Source organism: Dendropsophus ebraccatus, chromosome 13, assembly GCF_027789765.1.
Source record: "Dendropsophus ebraccatus isolate aDenEbr1 chromosome 13, aDenEbr1.pat, whole genome shotgun sequence".
NCBI classification, from domain to species: domain Eukaryota; kingdom Metazoa; phylum Chordata; class Amphibia; order Anura; family Hylidae; genus Dendropsophus; species Dendropsophus ebraccatus.
In genome coordinates, this window is record NC_091466.1 from 49,082,556 (window position 1) to 49,095,801 (window position 13,246).

The 13,246-nt window shown below is 43.3% G+C and overlaps 1 protein-coding gene across 1 annotated transcript in view; it reads left to right on the plus strand.

The window, feature by feature from the left end:
- LOC138770629 (potassium channel subfamily K member 16-like) overlaps window positions 1-11,520 on the plus strand; it is an 18,076-nt gene extending 6,556 nt beyond the window's left edge. The window contains exons 4-5 of the mRNA XM_069949740.1: window positions 6,156-6,330; window positions 7,896-11,520. Of these exons, the coding sequence (XP_069805841.1) occupies window positions 6,156-6,330; window positions 7,896-8,152 (432 nt within the window). The 3' untranslated portion in view covers window positions 8,153-11,520. The remainder of the gene's footprint in view (window positions 1-6,155; window positions 6,331-7,895) is intronic.
- Window positions 11,521-13,246: the final 1,726 nt, after the last annotated feature.

Here is a 13,246-nt window from a genome sequence, read left to right on the forward strand (position 1 = left end):
CTTATTTTACACTTGTTGAATGCGCTATTATGCGCACAGTAGACAGCAAGTGTGGAGGAGCGGGTGGGGGTAGGGGAACATCAGTAGCGGGGAGCTGTGGGAGGGGCTGCCTGGACAATCCTTAGGGTCCTATTTCACGGGCCGATGGGGGCCGATCAATAATGTAAATGAGCGCTGATCTGTTAAATCCGTGCTCGTTTACTGGACCTATTAATCGTTTAACGAGGGCTGCAGGGACATCGTTACCGATATCCTTGCAGCCCTTGTTTAAACACCATACTTAACCTAAACATGTTGCAGGTCTTCTCCTGCACTCCTTCTTTCTCCCGATTCCGCGCGCATCAGCAGTTTCAGAGTTGCCTGTCTGAGCAGACAGACCGCTCAGCCAATCACTGGCCGTAGCAGTCCTGGCCAGTGATTGGCTGAGCGGTCTGTCAGCTCAGACAGGCCGCTCCGAAGCTGCTGCTGCTCGTGGGACCGGGAGGAGGAAGGAGCGCAGGAGAAGATCTTCAAAATGTTCAAGTAAAGTATGATGCTTGTGGAATTGTCAGTCGCCCACCGCGCACCACTGTTACACGTAGCGATGCGTGGTTGGTGGCCAACAATTATAGGTCCAAACCTATATCAACAATCAGCTGATGATCGTTGTCATCGGCTGATCGCTGTGTTTATTACACGGAACAATCGATCCGATTCGGCCGATTATCGTTCTGTGTAATAGTACCCTTAGCTCCCATAGAAGAGAGCGGTGGTCTGCTGTTTCCACTCCTATTCCACGGAGCGACCATCGCTGTTGTGATGGTTTTGATTCAACATGTTAAAAGACAATGATCAGCTGACATCATGCATGTCAGTTGATCATTGCTTTTTAACATGATCTATCTATCTACACCAAACAATTAAGTACAGACTATAATCGCTTGGCGTAGTAGGGCCTTTACACAGTAGCGGACAGAATTGTGCAGGGACAGTATCTAAGTTTAGATAAAGAAGAGCCATCACTGGGGACAAGGAAATCTTAAGAGGTTTCAACTCTTCTAGAGTTATTGAATGTGAGACCAGTAAGAAGTTGTCTTAGGGCACTCCCACAGAATATGGAGCAAAGTCCCATTGCCACCACAATTCCTGTACAATAAACCGTCTGTGTCCTGGATATATTTTATTTAGCCTCTCTGGCGTGCAATACCAGAGCAATCTGGTTTTTAAAGCATTCTCCTGCAGGGAGTTGCTGATGAATGGTTTCATAGACCATTTATACACCAGCAGTCAACTTTGAGGTGAAAAAGTAATGTAAAGGTCTAAGGACCCTATTACACAGAGCAATAATCGGCCGAATAAGGCCAATTCTGCCGATTATCACTCCATGTAATAAAGAGAATGATCAGCAGATAAAACAATCATCAGCTGATCGTTTCTTTAGGTCCGGACCTAAAATTATCAAGCGTCAGGCACACATCACTACGTGTTGTAGGGATCCGCAGCTGATGATTGAAGTATACAATAACAAAATATTTACTCACCTTACCACGTTCCCCTATGTCCTCAGAGGCCTTCCTCGCTGTCTGCAGCTCTGCCTTCTGTTCCGGTCCTTAAAATGATCAGCCAATCACAGGCTGAGACAGGCCACCGACCGGTAAGCCACTCACTGGCTGAGACAGGCCAGGGCAAGTGATTTGCTGACTGGCCACAGCTTGTTAGTGCAGAGACCGGACACAGAGGAAGGCCTCCAAGAACACATTGGAACTTGGTAAGGTAAGTAAATACTTTACTATTTTACACTAAAGGCAAGGGCTGCATGGACATCACTAACAATGTCCGTGCAGCCCTTGCTGCCCGATAGTCAGACTGCATAATAGCTAAGTAAACGAGCACTGATCTAGCAGATCATTTACAGTTTATTATCAGACCGTCTAATGCTGTGTTTACACAGAACAATTATCGTGCAAATTCGCACGATAACGATCAGATTCGAACGATAATCGTACGTGTAAATGCTGCGAACAATCAAACGACGAGCGAGAAATCATTCATTTTGATCTTTCAACAACTTCTCAAATCGTCGTTGATCGTTCGCAAAAAATTTGCAGATCGTTCCGTGTAAACAGTCGTTCGCCGATTTAACCAATGTGTGAGATAGGCTTAAGCGATCACAAAACGATCGCAAAACAAATTTTCCATACGATATAGCGTACCGTCTAAATGCTGATCATTATGAAAAAAAAATTGTTACTCTAACATCGTTAATCGTACGATCGGGCGAATTATCATTTCGTGTAAAGGTAGCATAATAGGCCATTATTACCTACTGTTGGATGATCGCCTTTAGAGAACTCATCAACATTATATAGTGGTTTAAGCCCCTTACGTTTTCTTTAAACATGTGTATTATGTCAGTAAGCCACTTACGTATTACCTGGCCTTTTTGTGACAGGATATAGCTATGTTACACACTGTTTACACACTATTAAATAAAAAAAAAAGAAAGTGCACCCCCCCCCTTTTTTAACGTTTATTATTACTAAATTGTGATTGAAGTTGTTAAATGCATTGAAGTAAATGGAACGACGGCCGCTCAATGCACATAGTGCATTTAATAACGGACCCTTTTTGCGTGGATGTCAAATTTATTTTCCTGACAATTAGTCGCAGACGTTATTTTGCAAACATGTTATTTTTAGTTGTTCACACAAATTTCTTTTTTTTTCACAGCCCTTTCACTGTCTTTACTACTAAATTCTATGAACCTTTAAAAAAAAGAACCACACCCAAATAGTATAATTGTACTAGAATTGGTACTCAAAATGACTTTAATAAAAAAAAAAAAAACGTCATGTGAACATAGCCTGTCTGAGCTTCAAGTACAGTCGAATATAAAAATCCTTTTAAGGAACAACAAACATTTGAGGTAGTAGCTGTTGTTTTTATTAGATGCAGTTGTTTGGGTTTTTTTTCTTAAAAACATTGTCTTAAATAGACAATATGCCCTACACATATATATAATTTTTTTCCGTAGTGTCGTGAAGTATAGTAAAAGATTTACTTACAAGACATAAATAGATATTTTTGAGAGAAGGGATGCTGGGAGGGAAAGGTATGTAGGGTAAAGAAAGAACCTCTGAATATTCTGCTTTGCTTGCAAATTGTGTCCAGTCAAACCAAACTTTTTGTTTCGTTTTGAGGAGTTAGATGTCCAGTGATCCGGAGCCATCCTGGATAAAAATGCTGGATGTACAACTAGTTAAACTGTTGCACCCAGGATTCCATCAGAGACCACATAGGCTGAAACAGGACATGACACCAGACCTGTGGTGAACCCAGCATACTTACCCTCCAGCATGTTTTTTTCAGTCTGGAGTGACCACACCAGATGGCAAATTTGCTGGATTGCCAGACAGTTGTGAACCCGACCAGGTTCACACCTGGCCCCATTTGCTAATCTCTACTTGGGGCACCCTGTTGGTAAATGTGAAAATAATGGCAAAAAAGTATAAAAGTGTACCCACAATATATCTATTGATTTCAATATACTGAACTTGAGACTATGAAGAGACTATGTTTGGATTGACACAGTGGGACACAGAAGTCTTTCTGCATTCTTCCTGACAGTCAGGGCCGGCCTTAGGGTAGATGGCTCCCTGTGCAGAATATTCTTTTGGCGCCCCCCCCCCCCCCCCGGCTGATTGTAGCCCATCCCAAGCCTATCTCTTGGAGACACACACTGTATATACTGCTTACACAGACAGATACAGTCACATATACACATACAGACACACAGGGGGAGATTCATCAAACATGGTGTAAAGTGAAACTGGCTCAGTCGCCCCTAGCAACCAATCAGATCCCACCTTTCATTCCTCACAGACTCTTTGGTTGCTAGGGGCAACTGAGCCAGTTTCACTTTACACCATGTTTGATGAATCTCTCCCACAGTGTATATACTGCTTACACAGACACATACAGACACACAGGGCGATTGGATGATTTTCGGCGGAAAGTGCCGATTTGCGTATTTTTTTATACGCAAATGGCAAATTTGGCAAAATCGCAAATCGGCACTTTCCGCCGAGTACGCCAGGGGGGCGGAAAGGGGGCGTGTAGTGGGCGGAACGGAGGGCGCGGACTCAGAGTCCGCGCAATTTACCATCCGTTCCGCCCAAATGTACGCCGAAAACCTACTCCAGTCCTCAGCTGGCGTAGGTTTTCGGCGGTGCGCACCGGCGCGCACGGGATTTATGTAGAGGCAGTCCGCCTCTACATAAATCCCCGTAGCGCCGGAGCTGCGGGGGCATTTTTAAGTCCGGCGTAAAAAACGCCGGACTTAATAAATGCCCCCCACAGTATATATATCCTGCAAACACAGACACACATACAGTCACATATACACATACACACCACTGGGAGTTGTTGTTGTCCTACCAAAGCCACACAGGAGCATGCTGGGAGTTGTTGTCCTACCACACAGAGCCACACAGGAGCATGCTGGGAGGAGTTGTCCTACCACACAGAGCCACACAGGAGCATGCTGGAAGTTGTTGTCCTACCACACAGAGCCACACAGGAGCATGCTGGGAGGAGTTGTCCTACCACACAGAGCCACAAAGGAGCATGCTGGGAGTTGTTGTCCTACCACACAGAGCCACACAAGACAATGCTGGGAGTTGTTGTCCTACCACACAGAGCCACACAGGAGCATGCTGGGAGTTGTTGTCCTACCACACAGGGGCATGCTGGGAGTTGTTGTCCTACCACACAGGGGCATGCTGGGAGTTGTTGTCCTACCACACAGGAGCATGTTGGGAGTTGTTGTCCTACCACACAGGAGCATGCTGGGAGTTGTTGTCCTACCACACAGAGCCACATAGGAGTATGCTGGGAGTTGTTGTACTACCACACAGAGCCACACAGGAGTATGCTGGGAGTTGTTGTCCTACCACACAGAGCCACATAGGAGTATGCTGGGAGTTGTTGTTCTACCACACAGAGCCACATAGGAGTATGCTGGGAGTTGTTGTCCTACCACACAGAGCCACACAGGATCATGCTGGGAGTTGTTGTCCTACCACACAGAGCCACATAGGAGTATGCTGGGAGTTGTTGTCCTACCACACAGAGCCACATAGGAGTATGCTGGGAGTTGTTGTCCTACCACACAGGAGTATGCTGGAAGTTGTTGTCCCACCACAGAGAGCCACATAGGTGTATGCTGGGAGTTGTTGTCCTACCACACAGAGCCACATAGGTGTATGCTGGGAGTTGTTGTCCTACCACACAGAGCCACATAGGAGTATGCTGGGAGTTGTTGTCCCACCACACAGAGCCACATAGGAGTATGCTGGGAGTTGTTGTTCTACCACACAGAGCCACATAGGTGTATGCTGGGAGTTGTTGTCCCACCACACAGAGCCACAAAGGAGCATGCTGGGAGTTGTTGTTCCACCACACAGAGCCACATAGTTGTATGCTGGGAGTTGTTGTCCTACCACACAGAACCACATAGGTGTATGCTGGGAGATGTTGTCCTACCACACAGAGCACTAACACACACAGAGCACACACAAACTCCACTAACACACCCAGACAGAGATAGATAGATATACTCACAGTCACACTGCAGTAGTGGAGGATGTCTCTGCCCATGAGGAGAAGCAGGTAGAGCGGAGGATCACACTGCTGATGTCTCCGTCGGGGGAGGGGGCGGGGTTATGGGCCTCTGTGAGCTGGGAGACGCTGTGGGGGGCGGGGGATGGGGGCCAGGCTGCAGTCACATGTCCGGGGAGAAGAGCTTCCTCGGCTGCTGTGCTGAGGCAGGGACGGATATATGGCCTCAGGGGGATGCAGGTGGCGCCCCCCTCCTGCCGGGAGTGCACAGCGCCCTGTGCGGCCGCACTGCTCGCACACCCCTAAGGCCGGCCCTGCTGACAGTGATATGTTCAAAACTTTCTGGACCAAACATGTGGAATATGGTTCCTTCTTCTGAACCACATTGCCAACACATAGATGAAGGTTTTAGGTAGGACTGTAGGGGCCCAGTACAACCTAGTTTGAAGTATTTATTTTTTTGTACTTAGATGCAATAAAGACTGTTTGTGTTTGTCAATTCTAGATATCTTTTACACATGTACAGCACTTTTAATTAGTATTTTTTTTTCTTTTAGAAAAAGGCAAAAATCGTGACAATTATGTTTTTCCTGGTGACTGGAGTTGTTGTTTTTTTGGCAATACCACCATTGCTCTTTATGGCAACTGAAGAGTGGACATACCAAGAGGGAGTCTACTACTCCTTCATCTCCTTAAGTACTGTTGGCTTTGGTGATTATGTAGTAGGATCTGGTATGTGTTTACCTATTTTTTCTTTATGTGCGATTTATAGTAATTTAAAGCAGAAGTTCAGCGAATTTTTTATTTTTTTTAAGTATTGTATTGCCCCTCAAAAGTTATACAAATCACCAATATACACTTATTGCAGGAAATGCTTATAAAGTGCTTTTTTCCCTGCCCTTACTACTGCATAAAGGCTTCACTTCCTAGATAACATGGTGATGTCACTTACTGGATAACATGGTGATGTCACGACCCGACTCCCAGAGCTGTGCGGGCTGTGGCTGCTGGAGAGGATGATGGCAGAGGGATGCTCAGTGTCCCTCCAGTGCCCTGTGTCCCTCAGTGTCCCCCTGCCATCATCCTTTCCAGCAGCCACAGCCCGCACAGCTCTGGGAGTCGGGTCGTGACATCACCATGTTATCCAGGAAATGAAGCCTTGATGCAGTAGTAAGTGCAGAGAAAAAAACACTTTATAAGCATTTCCCGTAATAAGTGTATATTGGTGATTTGTATAACATTTGGGGGGCAATACAATACTAAAATAAAAAATTTTACCGGACTTCTCCTTTAAATATGGAACCTTTTTACAAAATATGTATTCTAAGTAATATGACTTGATTTCAGAAAACATGTAGTCGCCAGAGATGAGCGAAACGTGAGCAATCTCTAGTTCATCCAAACCCGGAAGTCTCTGCACTTGATTACCAGTGACTGAATAAGTTGGATGCAGCCCTAGGGAGTCTAATAGTCTTATTGCCAAGGTCTGTATCCATGTTTTTCTGGATTCCCTAGGGCTGCATCCAACTTTTCTAGTCACCGATAATCCAATGCTGATGTGGATGAACCCAAGCGTATTTTGCTCATCTCTAGTAGTAGCCTATGGTAGAGTTAGACCTTTCCAAAGTGCCTACTGTTCCTGTGTTTACAAATCGATTGTGTAATAAAATTCAAAGTATTCCTGTAATTTAAAAAAAAAACAGAATTAGATCTTACCAGTAATTCGGTTTTAGGAATCCTCAATGACAGCACACTTATATTTATCTTATATTTAGCCAGAGATAGAAAAAAAAATCCCCCAGGACCAGAGCAGACTCACAGAGTCCCCCACAGCTCTTCCACTTGGCCTGTCCTCTGCACCAAGGTTTTTCACCAAGGTGATGGTAGAGGGGCTGTAGAAGGTAAATAGAAGGGTACTGACATGGAGGTTGACTGGGGGAAAAATAGTTTGACCACTCAGGGTCCAGGTGTTCAGACTGATCACTCATCGCTTGGATGAGTTAGAAGAAGTGGTCAACTACGCTGCTCTTCCCATCTTACTGAGATGAGCTTCATATAACTACTATAGAATCAATCTCCTGCAATGGGATGGGGTAAGTGGGGAGTCGGGTGAGATATGTTTAGCAGTACGGTCTAATGATCAGTGGGAGTCTGCACATCCAGACCCCATCAGATCAAAGCTTTGTCACATGTGAGGCATGTCAAAACTTTTTCAAATAACAGGGACGCTTAGACTTTGGCTTTTACAATATACAAAGTGGTTAAGTGTTTAATAAAATGCATATATTTATTTCTAGGGCCTAAGGGCACGCACCCGTTTGAAGGCTACCGGGCCTTGGTGTACTTTTGGATCATATTTGGCCTTGCATGGCTTTCACTACTGATAAACTTACTGACTTCACTTTTGAAAGATACAGAAAAAAAAATTGAAAAAGATCTCCAAAAAATAAGGAACCACAAAAAGGGGAAACATAATCAAGAAGTCTCCATGGAACTACTGACCTCCTCGGAGCAAGGAGCAAGCACAAAGAAACCTCCTGATAATAGTAACTAGTCATTGACCAGAATGGGGAAGGACAATCAATTGACAAATTTTAGCTTTCTACTAAGGAATGCTTCAACCCTGTTTTAGCTTTTTCCACATAATGCTGCCATAGAAGCACAATTGTTATGTATGTGTACCTCAACTCCGTATATGAAGTTGTGGTATTACGTTTTGTATGGTGTATACAGTGTACAAGGAGGGTGCAGTGACACTGATGACCTTCTCCTGATGCATGTCTTTGACTGTAGCTATAACCTCATGGCAACTTTAGGTCTGTTCAAGTAGCCTACATGTTTGTATAACATTTATAAGTAAATTATTACCTAACAGGTGCCATATAACCTGTTTTTGCAGTCAGAAGCTGCATGGAGAAGGATACGTAGACTGCAATAGTATACTATATTAGTGTACTATGTCCTGTACTATGCAAGGTTTCAGACTCCTGCAAATGAATCCTTGTCATACAGCCAATGCCAAACCTCCATGAATTTCTCATTTTCTACAGAATCTACTTCTCTCAAGCTTTAATACAGAATTGTGGCTCGTTCCATCGCTTGTGGTATTGGGCTATGTTCACACACAGTATTTTTGCAACCAAAACCAGGAGTAGGCTATGTTCACACTTGGTTTAACTATGCAAGGGACGCTGTTAAACTGCCTGCCGCCGGGCTGCATTCAGGACAGCGTTCTTTTTTTAACATCGGATGTGCCCGCAAATCAATTAGCCATTCACTTCAATGTAATGTGCAGCCTCCACCGCACATTATGTTGTGTGAACAGCTATTATTTCCAGACACCGTTCCGAAAATAATAGGCAGGTACATTATTTTAACGCCTGTTCTAAAGAGTGGGCGGCAGTGCATTGACTTCAATGCAATGTCACCCCTGCTGTAAAGAACGGACGCTGATTCCATTGCAATCAGTGTCTGTTCTTTACTGAAATATTACGTTGTGTGAACATAGCCATAGATTAAAAACACAGAAAACCTATGTTCACACACTGTTGAAATTTAGTGGATGGTGTTTTCTCTCCACTCCTGATTTGGGTTGAAACACACTGACCAAAATACTGTGTGGGAAGGAAGGATTCACTTTAGTTTTGGATGCAGATTTCTAAATCCTTAAAGGGGTATTCCAGCCCCTGTGTAAAAATTAATATGCTATCGGGGGAAATAGAACAAAAAACATACTTACATAGCTCTGGTCACCCTCTGCTTCCTTAAAGTTCCCATTCACCTCCATGTGATCCCCTGAACTTAACCTCTTCTTCCTGCTTCCAAGAAGAGCACTTGATAGCAGGGCCTGGTGCCTTAGCTCATCTTTGAAGCAGAAAGCAGAAGAATAGCTCAGTCCAGAGCACTATCGTTTACTAATAAAACAGCCGATCCCATTGATGTAAGTCAATGGGATCTATAAGGATTTGTGGATGTCATGTCACTGTGGATGTCACTGTGGATGTCACTGTGGATGTCATAATATGTTAGCAAAGCCTAAAATCCTGTATTTAAAGCATACCTGTTTCAGGTGGCTTTTCAGGATAAGCTCTCCTGTGTGTATACACAAGTAGCAGCAAAATAACTAGAGACAATCCTCTGTGATGGCCCTTATATTACTAAATACATGCTTACAAATATTACACTACATACATACAAAAACTGGGGACTCTGATCCTCTACCTCTCTACCACAAACTTCCAGAAGTAGCAGCAGAATGGGGGACATTATAGAGCAGTACAGGGCAGTCCAAACTGTGAATCAGCTTTTTTTGTGAGACAAGCTGGTACAGTTTTTGTCTATATTTCTCCATGCACTTCCTTCCCAGCTTTCCCTTCTACATAGTTTTCAATGGGTAGTGTAACCTGCCACATAAACACACACACACAGACACACACACAAATTTTATCTATGTGTGAGTGTGAGGGGCGCCATGTATTTGGATAATGAAGGATTTTACACTGTTAGTGTATGTTGAGATGTTTTTTATACACTGCAAAATGGATGATGTGAATTAAATTTAGAATACAATTTGCAATCTGCAACCACAAATCCGCTTCATATAAAGTACAGTATATGTGAACATACCGTAAAGAAAAGAAATTAGTTCTTATTTTTGCTGCCATTGTGAAATTTGACCAAAATGCAGAAAGAATGAGCACTCCAAAAATACAATCACACACACACACACACACACACACACACACACACACACACACACACACACATACACAGCTAAATTAACATTACACTGTTATGCTAAGCCATATACTTTTTGTAAGTTATTTAAATGACAGTCCAGCATCAGTATGTTTACTTTGTTTTATATACGTTTTATACCTGCCTTCCTGATAAGTTGTATGCACTTGCACTAATAGTGTTAGTATTTTTTATATATGTTTATAATAGAGTTTTGTATTGATTATATGTGTACTGTAGGCAATTGTATGATTATTTGAAGCATATATCTTTAAGGGGTTCTCTGACTTTGGAAAGTGCTTGCATATTGATAGGATAGTAATGAATAACACCTGAGAATATAGCAGCTGCATCACTGATTTAGCTCTGTGACCCTTCCAGAACATTTCCTGTGTAGCTCCCAGCTACACTATGTGCAAGGAACTGCAGCATAACTAGTTTTAAAGGGGAACTCTGAAGTCTAATTAGCTGCTGTATGTTCTGCAGGAAGTGGTGTATTCTTTCCAGTCTAAGTGCTCTCTGCTGCCACCTCTGCCCCTAGCAGGAACTGTCCAAAGCAGTAGCAAATCCCAATAGAAAGCCTTATCTGCTTTGACAGCTCCTGTCACAGACAGAGGTAACAGCAGAGAGAAGTATGTCAGCTTAATTACAGCTGACAGATTCTTTTTAAGGCCATGTTCACACAGTGTATGAACATCGGCGGTTGTTTAGCGCTAAAATACAGTGTGTGAATGTGGCCTAAAGTGGTAGTCTCATCTTAGCTTGTTACTCTGTATCTATAAAGAACCCCGAGAATAAGGACCCCAGAATCCCATTAGAATAGAGTGGCAGGACACACGTGTGTTGCTATTCCAATTATTCTTTATGGAAATTGCCAGAGATAACCGACCATGGCTCTCCTCTAGAGAATGAATGGAATGAAAATGATCGTGCACGTCCTGCCATTTCATTCTGATGGTTATAACAAGCTGAGATGGGATTAGTCCTCTAAGTAATGGGGCTGCTGTCCCAATGGCTTGGTGTTGTGCATCGTACATTGATTTCATATCCTAGCAACATGTCTCCCCTTCCTGAGCTGGGGAACCTCTTTTAAACAGTTAAGAAGTGTTTTCTATGTAGTGCAACATTTCAGGTTATTAATCTAATTATGGAATAGAAAAGTAAATAAACCGTATTCTAACTTCATTCAGAGAAACTTGTTTCATTCTATCTAATGTTTGCACCATTCTTTTGTTTTATTGGATCTTAAATGGGAAATGCAGCAAATTTTCTATTAGTCTTAAAGGGAACCTGTCACCTGTTTCATGGGGGTGCTTCATTGGGGGTTTAAGCACCAGGACCCAAAACTTTGACAAGAACAGAGATGCAATTACCCTGTAATAAATAGTGTTCAGCTGACCTGTGCGGCCACCAAGGTGGGTCACTCCATTAAAAGGGGTTGTCCGGGATAAACACATAACTGGGGAAGCTGCTGGGGACAAGACAGTAATGTATACTTACCTGTCCCGCTCCACTGCAGTTACCGCTTACTGGTTCCCATTGCTTTGTCAATGTCATCGTTTCGAGAGTGGCATGTCAACAGATGTTGTGTAAATGCTGACAGCAAACTCCTTTACATTACCACATTGTGTGTGGTTTGAATCTCATTTTACCAAATTTGCTTAGGGTACTATTACATGGAACGATAATCGGCCGAGTCGGGCCGATTCGGCCAAATATCTCTCCGTGTTATAAATACAACGATCAGCCGATGATAATGATCCTCGGCTGATAGTTCATATACAGTAGGTTTGAGCCTATAATTGTTGGGCACCGACCGTGCATCACTACATGTAATAGCGGTGCACGGCCGGCGACTGATGATATACATTATCTATCCGGGCTGCAGGGCTCCTCTTGTGGTCTTCTCCCCGGATCCTGCACGCTCCAGCTTCAGAGCGGCCTGTCTCAGCTGACAGGCTGCTCAGCCAATCACTGGTCAGGAATGCTGCAGCCAATGATTGGCTGAGCGGCCTGTCAACTGACACAGGCTGCTCTGAAGCTCGGGACCCGGAGAGAAGACCACAAGAGGAGCCCTGCAGCCTGGATAAGCAATGTATAAAGTTAAGCAAGGGCTGCAAGGACATCAGTATCGATGTCCATGCAGCCCTTGTTAAACGATAATCGGGATGTGTAATAGGCCCAGTAAACGAGCGCTGATCTAGCAGATCGGCGCTTGTTCACAGTTATTATCGGGCCCCCATCGGCCCACCTAATAACACCCTTAGTGAAAAAAAACCTTTAACGTCTGGTCATTATCAATGTGGTTTTCTTACAGACATCCACATAATATGTAGACATATTCAGATTATGTATCTGAGTACAATCTGGCCGTATGTTTGTTGTCCATAGAGGCCCGATTTTTTGTCTAGTTTGTGTTTTTTAGAGCTTATCAAGTTTTTGTGTTTTTTCTCATTAGACTTGATTCTGTTAGGTAAATACAAAAAAGCTATGGGGTCACAGAAGAAGCCGATGAGTTGTCACCCATACTGGTGTTTTTCCATCATGTCATATAATTAAATGTAAACTTCATTGATGAGGGTGAGTGACGCATGTATTTTAATTTTCTTTTTAGTGAAGAGAATATTAGCAGTAGGATTAGATCACAGGAAGCTAGGTTTGTTTGCAATGTGCCTGTACTTCCAAATAGGAGAGGGGGTTAATATTTAACCTGAAATCCTATAAGGAAGGTTTCCCTTTCAGAGCAATATTTGATGAGTTATAATGACAAAATTCTAATACAATTAAATCTCATTGTGTTCTTTATGGGGTAAACAAAAACGCATCTGTTTTGGTTTGGATGAAGTCCCTTCGTTCTTTATGACTCGCTCTTTGAACATATTGTATAAATGTCGTTTTGTCCTGTTTATAT